General features: G+C 38.2%; 1 protein-coding gene across 1 annotated transcript; it reads left to right on the top strand.

Annotated features, from left to right (window-relative positions):
* The first annotated feature begins 4,185 nt into the window (after positions 1-4,185).
* On the top strand, positions 4,186-12,810 carry CUNH7orf31 (chromosome unknown C7orf31 homolog). The gene is made up of 7 exons (XM_029283078.1): positions 4,186-4,319; positions 5,818-5,988; positions 8,138-8,238; positions 9,418-9,485; positions 10,503-10,647; positions 10,847-10,938; positions 12,016-12,810. The coding sequence occupies exons 1-7, from the start codon at positions 4,186-4,188 to the stop codon at positions 12,808-12,810; spliced, it is 1,506 nt and encodes a 501-aa protein (XP_029138911.1).
* The last annotated feature ends 963 nt before the right edge of the window (positions 12,811-13,773 follow it).

Here is a 13,773-nt window from a genome sequence, read left to right as displayed (position 1 = left end):
AAGAAGAAGAAGAAGAAGAAGAAGAAGAAGAAGAAGAAGAAGAAGAAGAAGAAGAAGAAGAAGAAGAAGAAGAAGAAGAAGAAGAAGCAGCAGCAGCAGCTACATCTGTCTTTCCCACAAATTGCAGTCCCTCTCTCTGGTAAGAATTGCTACTAATTTTTTTATTATTTTTGAAGAGCAGGAGATGATGCAACTGTTATTTTGAGTCTTTTCAGCACATCTTCTGACTAACAAATATTTAATAAACTAATGCTTCTGGGTTTTTTGCCACTATAGACCTCCTCCTAATATATTTTGAATAAGTAACCCAGAAATGCTACCTGAGGTTGACAAAGCAGGAAGTTTAGTATGAAATACTTTACAGGATGAGATGAGATCACACAAATAACTTAGTTTTGAACAGCAGATACAGTATACAACTGGAGAAGACACATTAAATATTACCAGAAACAACCTGTTCATATCAACCTCAATGCAAAAATTTTCAATGCAAAAATAATGAAAATATTATATTATGATTAGCACAATTCTACCACTTGTTCTCCCCTTGGGAGAACTGAAAGTTTGGGAAACTTTTTGTGGCAGGCCAAGACTTTGCTGCAGCATATTTGTCTTCTCACTTCCAGTTTTGCTTATGTTGTACAGACAGTGCGGTTTTCAAGATTCAGTTGTTAAGCAGCAGCAGCAACTAACCCACAAGCTGCAAGTGACTGGTAGCATTTGGCAAGCTTTTGTTCACCCAGAAGCATCTGGAGAAGCAAAGAGGGGATAAAGGAAACATATGAATTATGGAAGAAGCTTCACCCCCAAGAAGGAGAAGAAAAAAAGAAAGATTAAAGAATATATTCATCTGGATCTCTGCTGTTAAAAGATGTCTCTGCCCAGATGAAAGGAAGCAGATCCTTCCTCATTCAAGCAAGGAATGAGAAGTACTTTCAAAGGTGTTTCTGCCCAGGCATGGGAGAAGATAATATTTTGTGTCCTTTTCAGATTCTAATGCTAAAATTCTGAAATGAAAGATAGAACAGATAAGCACCTCAGGCACAGAGTTGTTAAGGATCGCAATCCAGCTTTCCAATGCAGTACTTTCATATTTGGCCTTCATATGTCCAGATTTCCAGTCTCTGCTAAAGACTGAATGTTTCTCATTGCAGTCATGTTTATTTTAACCCTGCCTTGACAAACCACAATAAAAATATAATAGTAATAGTAATTATAATAGTATAATAGAGAGCCAATTTGGTCTAGTGCAGGATGTCAAACTCAATTTCATTGAGGCTGCATCAGCATTGCAGTTGCCCTCGGGGGGGTGGCCAGGGTGGGTGTGGCCTACTGGGTGAGTGTGGATGGAGTGGGTGTGGCCTATTGGGTGGGCATGGCCAGCTCTATATCATTCGCGTCAAGGGTGCCTACGGGGGCCTGGGCAGTAGTGGGACAGATCTGAGGGTCTCTGGCAGAAGGGGGTGGGACCAGGGCAAGTGCCAAGGCATGGTCCACTGGAGGAGCCTCACTGCCTGCTGAAACCCCTCCGCCGGAGCCCATCAAGCCGGATATGTAAAGTAGCCGAGGGCCATTTGCTGGCCACTTCTAGGCAATGGTACATTTCTTCATTCCTCACAAAGGGTGACACCTCCCCAGCATGCACCCAGGAAGTGGTGCCGACGTGGCAGGGGCTGGTTCCTCGCTGTTTCCAGACGGCCTTGTGGAGCTAAGACTGAATGCGTTTCAGCATAGATGGCCACCACAAAATTGTACATTGGCTCCTGACCGGCCTGGGCCAGGGCCAAGGCAGTGGGGGCCATTCCCTCATTGTTTCCAGGATGGCTTCGTGGGCTGCATGAAACCACTTCGCAGGCCGCATCCGGCCCCCGGGCCTTGTGTTTAACATGTCTGGTCTAGTGGTTAAGATACCAGGCTAGGAAACAGGAGATTGTGAGTTTTAGTCCGCCTTAGCCATGAAAGCCAACTGACTTTGGACCAGTTACTCCTTCTCAGCTCAATTCACTCACAGGGTTGTTGTGTGGAAAATTAGAGAAGAAAAGTTTATTAGATATGTTCGCTGCCTTGAGTTATTGTAAAAAAATGAAGGTGGGATACAAACAAGTAAACAAATAAATAAGTAGTATGGTTCCAATATAGCATTAATTCATAAACCATCATTTTCAGCCTACAATAGCTGGGTTCAGCCTTTAGAACCAAACCAAACAATCAACATTGTGGTTTAATGCATAATGGGCTATGCCATATTGTCCCCTCCCTATATAGAAAAGAATCATCCATAAATAACCTTCAGATAGCCCTTTTAGCTATGGTGACATGGTATATTTTAATTTAAAGCATGGACAGCTGATGTGTGTGGGTTCAGAGCAGCAATGCAATCCCAACGTTCTGAATAAGCACAGGTACTTTCTCCTAATGCTATGATGTCACTGAGAGAGCAGGGCCAAAGACGTTGGCCCTTTTGTCTTTTGGAGGCTACACTAGGAAAAGAGCAGTTCTGGGAACCCATTCTACCCTTAAGACCTGCTTACCCCAAATTTCCCCTCAAATAGTCTGAAACTGTGCCTCTGAAATGTGAACATTTTAATTCTGAATTTTAATGGTAAAATCTGGGAATGTTAGAATCACATGTAGCATATATGCTGCAGAATTCTCAATGCTGACTTGAATGGTGAAAATTGTTTTATTCATAGTCTCCTATCAGAAATTAAGCAAACAGACAAGTTAGCTGACCTATAAACAATCAACATATTGGCATCATTTTATGGCATCGAAGACATTATAACTACAGCTAAGCCACACTTTCAGCTCTTGTCAATATGAAAAAGTAGACGTATTAACAAAAGAAGTGTATTTCTTTATTCCTTTTCTAATATTGAATAATTTCAAAGTTATGCGTGAATCTCAAAAACTAAAGTTGGATCTTTTCAGAATTATCCTGCGGCCACTAGAGTGTAGAAGCTGTCCACTGAAGCTTAAAATTGATATTTAAAATGCTTGATAAGGCAGATTATTTTCTCTTGTGTAGGAATGGAATCAAAATCTAGTTTTACCAAACGATAACCACCCTTCTATTTTATCATTTCCAGCAAGAGTATAGTTTGTCTGCAAAAGGTTTCTCTGTCTCTTAATCAGCTTAACTTTCAATCCTGCCTGAGTAAATCAGTCACTGATATTTTTCCCCCTATAGTATCCCAAATATGTTTCACTCTTCAGACTGATTTGATTAAAAACCATTGTGAAAATTCAGTCATTTCTTTTTACTCTAGATAGAAACAAGAGTGAGGATAGTCTCCTCTATTTCACAAGGAGCTGATGACCAAGTCATTGTGATGTCAGATAAAAACTTGGGGGTCTAGCTAAGGAAGTAATTCAATATCCTGTGCAACACTTAAATGGAAAGGTAGGTAGATTTGAGGCTGCAAGAGAACAGTGAATGATAAACTGAATTATACCTCCCAGCAACCAATGTAGCCAAAGAGAATTTAATTTAGTCGTAGTTGAAGACTATAGATTTAACTGTCCCTAGAGTTCAAAGACATTTCCTCAATTGAACACCTTCTCACTGTATTCAAACTACTCCCATAATTTATAGAGAGCATGTCTCTTTTCTATGGTAGCTGATTATCATGGGAATTGATGTTTAATACATTTGAAGAACATCTAAGGCTAAGATTATAATTACAAGATATATTATTTAACAACTGCACATTTGATCATTTGAATAAGCACAGTTGGCAAGTGTTAATAGATTGTGCCTTTCTGTCATGAACTAAGGGGAATCAAAATACCTTTTATTCCTCATGTTACATCTCTATATACAGAAATATTTAAAGTCATGATATGCATATTTTACTCAATCCAACACTCTAGTAAAAGAAACTATCATGACACCACATTCATTTTTTTCTGATTATTTATGTGACTTCTGACAAATCAAATTCTTGTTTTAATTAGAAACCTTGATCTACTAAAAATGCAAAATCACTGTGCCTCTTATTTTAGAAATTTTCCCTCCCTTCTTATTTATGTTAAATACTAAAAGTCCTTATCCATTTTATTCATTCAAACATATTTAGTGTTCCAATACAATCTGAAAATGTATTGAAATGTATTTGTTTGGTTGGTTTCAGAACCAGATTATTGAAATTATCTGTTTTCAGGTCCTCTCCATAGCAGATAAAAATGGAGGTGCACCCAAGACTGTCCTATTACAATGATGTACAAGATGGAACAGCTGTAATAACAAAAACTTTGGAATCCACTGATCACTTTACTCCACTGCATATCCCTCCAGGCCCACCTATATTCCCAGAAAGGTAAAAAATCACCTTTTAACTGCTTTCATCTCTATCGTCCATAGCTTCAATCCAGATTTTCAAATAACTGTTATATAATGGGATGCATCTGCACAATTGCTAAAATCAGAGCTTAGTCTTGCTTCTTTGGGCTAAGTATTGTTTAATTCCCTGTATTGGGGAAAACTATTTAGCTTTATACGGATTGTAGTATTTCTTTGTGAAAATTATTGTAAATGATTAAATAGAATTATTAAACTGTCTCACAGTGAGTTGTCACATGGCACGTTCTCCCGTAGTGAGTTGGCCGTGATGCATTGTCCCATAGAGAGTTGGCCGTGCAACAAATTGTCACAGATAACTCACCACGGTCAGCTCACTGCGGGACCACTAACTCTGGTCAACTTGGTGTGGGACAACTCACTGCAAGACAGTTTAACAATTCTATTTCATTATTTACAATAATTTGCTATAAATTTTCCATCTGGATTATTGGAATGGAAGAGATTCCAGGGTGCACTTTCTTGAAGCCTTTCTAGGTCCAGAATGGGACAACTTTCCACAGATAACTCACCACGGCCAGCCCACTGCGGGACAACTCACCGTGGCCAACTTGATGTGGGACAACTCACTGCGAGACAATTTAACAATTCTATTTAATTATTTATAATAGTAAATTATTTTAATTTTTGCCATTCACATTTCATTCTGCCCCTTATTTTGCATCCTCTCTTTAATGATTCTATTCCACTATTTCTTTGATATTAGCATAACTCTTGTCCTGCAGCGAGTTGTCCTGCAGCGAGTTGGCGGCACAAGTTGGTCATGGCAAATTAGCCATGGTGAGTTGGCTGTGGCAAGTTGGCCATGGGAAATTCTCATTGACCCTTTTAGGTCAATTACGGTGGAGTTAAGTTAACTGAAGGCTATTTGTATGTTGTATCAGGCTACTTGTATGTTGTATCAGGCTAATTGTATGTTGTATAAACCCTGCCAATTGTGGTTTACTCAATAAATCCTGATTAAGCAAGCCATAGCTTGATATGTGTGAACACAACATTCAGATCCTATCTGTTACAAGAATCTATATAAATAAAAATGTAAATGTTTGTTTGTTCAAAATCTTAAATCTCCGAAAATTCTTCACTGATTGCTTTGAAATTTTGACACAATATTGCATTTGAATATGTGCATGTTTTTATATACCTACTATTATATAGATGTCACACCTGTGACAGGTAAAAACATGCTTTTTTTAAAAAAAACAGCGCCATCTGTTGGACGTAAAAGCAACACACACTAGCATTGTGAAATTAAACATATTACAAACGTGCGCTTTCTCTTTTCTTTCTTTTCCATTTAACCAGACTGAGCCACAGCAACGCATGGCCGGGTACAGCTAGTTAGTGATAAAAATTGGGAAGTGTAATTCAGCAATTTTGGATCACCATAAGCTATCAACCAGGCTTTGTATGTTATAGCTGGAATTGTTTTTTCATAATGTTTGATCTCATTCCAGATATGAGGAGCTAAGGAAAACATTTCAGCTATGCAAATCAATCTTAAGAGGAAATCAAGAACCTAGAGGAAGTGAGCCTATGCTACCTGAATCTCACAGAATCTATGAGCCACCTTACAAGTTTACTCATGCACCCTGCTATGATGAGGACACCAAAAATGTTCCATTAAGGTTGTTGAACTCCATTCGGTTTTTGATTGACTCTTTTTACATATTCCTTCTTCAGCATCATCTGCTTTAGCCTTCCTCCGATTCCCGATTGAGGATAATTTATTTATTTTTATTTATTAGATTTTATCCCACCTTTCTTACTTTATAAATAAATCAATACGGTGAACATACTTAATATTCATTTGTCCTATTTTCTCCAGAACAACTCTGTGAGGTGACTTGAATTATGAAAGAGTGACTGAATCAAAGTCACTCAACTAGCTTTCAGGCTTAAAGTGAGACTAGAACTACAATCTCCTGCTTTCTAAGCCAGCACACCTTAACCATTATACCAAATTTCTCAGCTGCTTATCTTATCAAGGCACCTTTAACTCTAGCATCATGTCCTGCCAACCTTGGGAAGAGGGAGGTTTTTGTCTGCCTGTTCTGGGCTTCTGTTACACTTTCTTTCAAACCTACATGCCAGGTTGCAGGTGATTTTAAGGAGTTTTAACTCCCTCACCCAACCAGCTTCATACTTCTACAATGAGGAAATTTAAAGAGAAAAATAATAAGCCCTGGTTCCCACTCTTTGCCCTCTTCACCAATATATATTACAAAGATTCTGTATGTTTATTTTAAACTTTAATTGACTGTTCAGGACTGGAAGATTAAAAGTGTTTTCTAGAATTTAACCACCTGATAGCATCAAAACAACTTTTCATTTGTTCAAATTAAAAGTCTTCAAAGTAACATGACTTTGGGCCAATCATTCACCTCACAGAGTTGTTATGGGGAAAATAGGAGGACGGAAGTATGTTGGATATGTTTGCCAATTTGAACTATTTTTAAAATAACAAAGGTGGAGTACAAATAAAAAAGAAGTAAATTGTGTGTGAAATTTTGATGCATTCTCCTGTGATCTTATTTATCTTTTATATTAATTATTTTTAATATAACTTAACTTAATAACATAGCTTAAGATTAAATTGTTTGTTTTATGGTATGGTGCCTAGAATCGTGTCAGTGGTATGAGCAGCTTTATAAATTAGATTTATAAATAAATAAATGCAGAATCTTTTTTTATTCTAATTACAGACTACCTGAGTTACCAGAAAATTCCAATTCAAACAAGTAAGCATATATCTTCTATTTCTTTCTGCCCATGTAGAGATCATTCTCTTAAATTATATTCATTGGTACCACCTGAGTGTTGGTAGGTGGAGCAGTAATCTGGGCTTTCTGAACTGGTTTCAGCTCTTCACAGCCACTTTAAATATAAGCTGTGCAGGAAACCAATCCCTTCATATGAGCAACAGGAATCTATAATCATCAAACTCCACCTTCCAACAGCTACCTTCATCATGGCCAGTGCAGTGGTGAACCTGTGATAGATCAGCAACACCTGGAGATTGACATGCTCCTCGTCCCTGCTTTAAAAGCATACAATACCTGTGGGTAGTGCTTAAAAACTGAATCTGTGTGAACAGAATGTGTCAGATCTGATTTTTTAAAAAATAAAAAGCAATGTATTTATAGTTGGACTTCAACTCTCAGTAATAGTATAAGTAATATGATGAAATATAGGCATAGGGCAGGCACAGCTATGTAAACAAAATAGGAGGAGACTTATACAGCTATTGCTATATGAACTTAATACTGGATTCATAATCCATAGCATAATAGACATCAAAATTCCTGCTTGTCCACACCTGATTCTTAGTTTATGTACTATGAGTAATGAGGTTACTGTACCATGAGTAAACAAGGGAGAGGCCATAACAAGGAGTTTAGCATTCTCAGTATTCCCAGATATGAGCTATTACTTTTCTGGTTTGCAGAAACCAGTACAAATGCCTTCCATATAGGAAGTATATATATTGACCTATGAAGGATGCAAAAACATGTTATAAAAAGGTGCATATTCTTTGCTACTCATAGTCAATAACCAGGTTGATCACATGGATTTAGGATGACAAAGACAAAGGAGGAGGAGGAGGAAGAGGAGGGAAGGGAAAGGGGAAGGAGAAGGGGGGAGGAGGAGGAGAAGGAGAAGGAGAAGGAGAAGAATCCACACAGGACTTACAGAAACCAATAAGATATGCTGTTATGTAACATTATGTGTTTTATTTTCTTGCCAAATATTTATAAAATCTGCTCTATTGTTTAGGTGCACAAGGTATCTAAAATATAAGACACCAGGGGCTCTACTCATAGAGGGCCGATTTCGTCCTTTTCATCCTTATGTCCATTGCAGCACTGACATCCAAGGTAAAGCATGCTTCTCTTTTTCTAGGATAGCGTTTTAAATATTCAGTATTTAAATATTCAGTAGAGAACAAGCAAAGTGCTCCACTGGAAATTCCAGTAGAAGGTCCATTCATGCATATGCATAGATAATGGGGAATTTTTTTCAAAGCAGCTATGCAAATGTTCCCAAAAGCATCGTTGCTTTGGTACTTTATGGAGGGATACTTTGCTCAAGCCATGTACTTCGAGAAGTGGCTCTTTTAAATGCTTTGCACAGCCCTAAGTAAACAACAACAATATATATTATTCTTCAAGGCACATTGACTTCAGTTATCTTTACTATCCATGAAATGTGAACATTTCACTTAAAACAATGCTTGGAGGACTGTGTATGATGTCTTAGAGAAAACACTATTTACAGGTTAGCCTTTGGGGATTTTTTTCCTAGAAAAATGCTTTTGAATAACCTATACACTTAGTGTTCATTGATTTTGCTGTAGCATAGTCCTCCCCTCCCATATTTTGATTGTAGCTTAAAAGGGTATTATAGAGAAAAATCAATATTTGGATTATAGACTAGTTTGGTAACTGTTACAGTCCATGTTAATTAACTGTTAGTAATAATGCTGGAAAGTCTAAAACTAATTGTGTACAAGGCTCACGGACCAGAAAAAAATACCATGAACCATTTCCTGTATTTAGTTTATAGCAAAATGTCTTGTTTTATTGAAAGAAAGTTATCCTGCCCCCCCAAAAGGAGACTAGATACAAAAGCTAATCTGCCTCTATTGCTATATAGACTTTTTCCTTTTAAAGGGATGGCGGTAGAGACTATTTTTCATTCATTAAATATCCTAATAGTAGTCATTCCCTTACTTTTCCTACTCATAACAGTATTTCAATGTCAGCATGCAAACACAACTCCAGTATCTTCACTTCCTTGTGTCTGCAGCAAAACGAATTATTTTAATAGTCCTACAGAATCAGAATCAGAGATCTAGAACTTTATCTGCAAAGCCAGAGAAATAAAACTTCCTTTGTTTTAATTTTCATGGTACTTTTAAAAACTACATGCAATGTAATGGAAGAATATCACAAGCAATGTCAATTCTGTGCTAATCTGGGCAGAACTAATAGGGATTCTAAGCTAAATGTAATGAATTTCATACTATAATACAATGTTTTCATCTGACATTGCAGTTGACCCCAATAAAAAGGCAGATGCCAATCAATCTATCCATAGAGAAGCTGTGACGTGTTCAAGTCATGTAAGTAATTATTACCAGTAGTTGAAAAAGAGCATTAACTTGGTGACAGAACACATGGCATGCATGTTTCAGATCTCAGGTTCAGTATCTGGTTCTCCCAGTAAGCCTAATCTGAAATCTCAAAAAGCTACTATCTCTGGGAGTCATAGAAGTCCTCAGAGTTATTTGGGGCAATCTCTTTTTCTCTTCCTCAATCTGGAAAGAGATTAATAGAAAACCACCCCTGAAATATTGCCAAGAAAATTGCATGGACTTGTTGATGCAGTCACCAGGACTGACCCAAAGACACCAAAATAACAACAACAACAATCATCATCATCTGCCTATCCCAGGTCAATGAAAATCAGACAACAGAGCCATTACATCATAAGAAAGACATCAATCATTCCTGTACACTTCCTTATTCCCTCCTTCCGTATATCCCATCAATGTACATGTTTCCCACACTTGCATAAAATTTCTCTGGTGCAAAAGCTGATTACAAAAAGTAAGAAAGCAACAGTTAGACTAAACAATTTCCCTTTGTTCCAGAACCTTTCAATATCATTATTAGAACGGTTCCCTTTTTCCCCCTTTCCCTTTCCATTTCCTGATTTGAATTGGATCAGGAACTAGAAGGAAAGCCAGGGTATTTTAACCTTTGGTAAGGTCTATAGTCTCAATCCAAATCAGTTTCTGTATGTATGGAACTGACATTTTCTAAAATGTTAACACTTCAAAGTCCTATTTATTCTGAACAACAGCCAGGGGGGAAAAATGAATACATTTTTCATTAAACATTACATCTCAATTATACTGAGCTTATTTTGGAATAAAAAGGAAAAGAGGTACATAGGAGATGGAAAATATATGCAGTTTCCTGTTAGATTTTTAAATGTTCTAAATTTAATTTTAAAATTTTAATTTTAAAAACTGCTATTTCCCAAACCAATGAGGAAGCAGTATGCATTCCCAATATGGCTTCAAGTGAAGTCATTTATCAACATGTTTTATTTATATTTTTATGCCAAACCTCAGGTCATTGAAGGAATTGGTCACCAAGATGAAACTCCTAAATCAACATTCCAGCTTCCAGAATCTGATCTTTCACCCCGAGCTGCCAATATACTAGAAAACGTAAAGAAGGCTCTTTGGCTATCTACCTACAAGCGAGACTACACAGGTATGCATTTTTAGCAAACTAAAGTATTATAATTCAAGTTAGCAGGTAAATCACAAACACTTTCAGATAATCATGTGGTGCTCTATATCTTTCTAAAAAAACTACAGGGGATAAAAAAAAGAAAATGTAGACAAACGAGATAATACTTGTTTAAAAAGAATAAAAATAATAAAATAATATTTTAGTTCCTTCTTTCTAGGTAGCGGGCCTATGAACCCACTGCAGCTGGATGACTATAATGCCAAATTAATTGGCAGAGCAACAGGAGAACTGGGCAAAAATGTGGATCTTGTAAGTATGGAAAATGGTATCATGCATCTGGATATGGCAGACATTACCATTAGTCTCTTGTCATGGCAAAATCACATGTTAGCTTTGGAACTTCCTGCAGCTTTGGAACTTCCTGCAGAGTGGAAGAACTTACTTGAACAGTCCACCACAAGCACCTAATGGACTGGTTGGATTTCAGAGGGAACTTGGGCTTGTTTCTGAAGCTCTGTTGCAAGGAGGGCTTAGTCGGTGCTTGATGTGAATGGCAGGAGGGCCTTTGCATAAATCCATCTTTTCTGCCCTTTGTGCTCTTTTCCTGAATCAGGAGGCCCTTCTTTTAATCAATCATGTTTAGTTGCTACTTGGTTGGACGGTTGCAATATGCTCTATAATATGGAGCTAGTCTTGAAAAGCATTTAGTAATGGCAACTGGTCCACCATGAAACAATGTCTGTTGCTTTAAGCACACCATGATATACCCATATAATATCACTACTTTGCCATCAAAGAAATTAGCTCCCAACAGATTTCCACATGCAATTCAAGATGAAATCTATAGGGGCTAGTTTCTTTGATGGCAAGGCAGAGATGTTACATGGGCATATCATGGCTGACACCAGTAATCACTTGCATTACCAAATCACCTGTTTTGCCATGTTCATGGCAAAATGAACATGCTCTGGGTCCTTCTGTTAAACACTGTCATCTAGTGGGGACTCAAGAGGCTGGTCTTCTTTATTGCGGCATCTGCACTGTAGAACAGCATCACCCAAGTTTGGATGACTGTGACCCTATTAATCTTCAGAAGTCCTTGAAGATCTGGTTTTTCCCTCAAGCGCTGGTGCCAGGATGTTAGCTTAGCCTTATTTCAGTGATCTATAACTTATTACAACTCTCAGTTGCATTGTATTATTGATTTGTTTTATATTGTGTTACTTTATATTTTATGTATTGCTAATCACTAAGAATCACTAGACTGAGATGGATGCTCATATGAAATAAATATATAGGTCTATTTGGTTCTAGAACATCTTATTTAGATGTACAGCATTGTACATATAAGTCCTGGGAATCAGTTCTATTCCATCTGCTCTTCAGAGAGAATCCCTTCATTCAGCAATGTCTCAAGTAAGGCCCTTGGAAGGACGCATTGCCCGTGTCCTTCAAGGCAAGGTCTCACATCATCAACATCAGCATGCTACAGAGAACTACGAGTTACCACTTCACTTGAGAGACCATTGCAGCATAAACTGGCATTCAGAGGGAATGCAGAATAGTGGGAAAGCATCCCTGAGTCCCCTTCAACAGGATACACAAAACAAAGCAAGCCAAAGGGACAAATATATGCTCTACGATTGGATTCAGCCTGAAGCAGCTGGCCAGGAAGAAAACAGCAAAGATAAGAAACTGCTCTCAAACAGATTTCGGAAAATTACGGATACCTGGAAAACAGATCAATTGTACTGCAGGCAACTTGCAGTGCCACCTGAACCAGAGCCTCTTCTAAAACCTGCAGAATCCATTTACTATGAAGATTTGCAACCCTCCCATTTAAACAGATATATTGTGTGGCACAATCCTGCCATTCTTAGTAAGCCAACTTCAATCTCAACACAGCTGAAGTGTGAAAGGTGTGCTAGTAAACCAGTTTCCGAATGTGCTTCTAATGTCGGAGAGATTGTAACAAGCTGCAATCCATCCACAGACTGGATGCCTAACTGTGGGATGGTTCGACCTCAGACAAAATTACTTGATATCCAGGATTCTTTTACAAAGGGAGAAGCCATCAAATACTTAAATGATCTTACAAAGCGGGGATTAAGAGACCTGAGGGATCATGACAGGCACGGCAGAAAGCATAAATTCCAGGGCATTCATGCTTTCTTTTTGTAATAACTCATCTTCTCAAACAGCAGAACCTATAAACACCTGAGCCACAGACTCCACTACTGAATTGGTCTTTTTATTTTTTTGTATTTTTCTGTTAGTTTAATTATTTATTATTATGGAATTGTTTCAATATCCTCTAATGTAGGGATGGTTTAGAATATACTAGCAGGCCTCTGTGATGTGCAGTAGTCTGCCAAAATTGCATATTCCCAATACTTTATAAACTACATGTAAAGAAATTGCTGTGCTTAACTGTTTGTGTCTTTCACCCTCAGTGTTCCTATTCTGTAAAATGGAATATCACTTAGCTGTCTTTAACTATGCTATCTACTTTTCAAATATTGCATCAGAATCCTTGTTCTGTAATATAAAATGTACCATATTTTTCCGTGTATAAGACGCACCCTTGTATAAGATGCTCTGGCAAGTTCCAAGCTTACAGCAAACAAAGTTAGTGCTGGGAGCAACTGCCTCCCAGCGGTCTAAATAGACGCCTCCCAGCCAGCCCCACCTGTTGTGGTTCCGTATCAGCCTGTGATCCCGGTAGTTGAGTCTGGGGAATCAGAGGAGGAAGGGCCTGAAGAGCCATCAGAGTCGGAGGGAGGCTCTGATAAGCTGCAGGACTTACAGACTGATGAGGTTGGTCCTTCCACTCATGATCGAGCTGAGAGCCAGCTGTGCTGGGAAGATGAGTCAGACTCAGAGGAAGCACAGCTGGAAGACTTCAGAGACGCTCGTAAATGTAGGTAGGTCACACGAGTTGGACAGAGGGAGGCAATGGGGCAACTCCAGGGGAAGAGGAGAAAACAGTGAGAAGCTACACCTTGGGGGCTGCGTAACAAAAAGGGAATGTGTGGGCAGGGCTGGTTGCTGGAGGCAACTGTTTGCAAAGAACTTCAGAGTCAAGAGATCATGGTCTGTTTATTTTGCCTGTTGAGTTATTTCCTGTTTGACTCGTGCTCTGTT

This window comes from Protobothrops mucrosquamatus, unplaced genomic scaffold, assembly GCF_001527695.2.
Source record: "Protobothrops mucrosquamatus isolate PMUCROS unplaced genomic scaffold, P.Mucros_1.0 scaffold12, whole genome shotgun sequence".
Classification (NCBI taxonomy): domain Eukaryota; kingdom Metazoa; phylum Chordata; class Lepidosauria; order Squamata; family Viperidae; genus Protobothrops; species Protobothrops mucrosquamatus.
This window is presented reverse-complemented; position numbering and strand designations above follow the sequence as displayed.

Excerpts from the sequence above, each read along its gene's own strand:
- CUNH7orf31 (XM_029283078.1), top strand. The coding sequence starts at position 4,186 with ATGGAGGTGCACCCAAGACTGTCCTATTACAATGATGTACAAGATGGA. Across the intron at positions 4,320-5,817 it reads CCACCTATATTCCCAGAAAG|ATATGAGGAGCTAAGGAAAA; the intron begins GTAAAAAATCAC and ends ATCTCATTCCAG. Across the intron at positions 9,486-10,502 it reads CTGTGACGTGTTCAAGTCAT|GTCATTGAAGGAATTGGTCA; the intron begins GTAAGTAATTAT and ends GCCAAACCTCAG.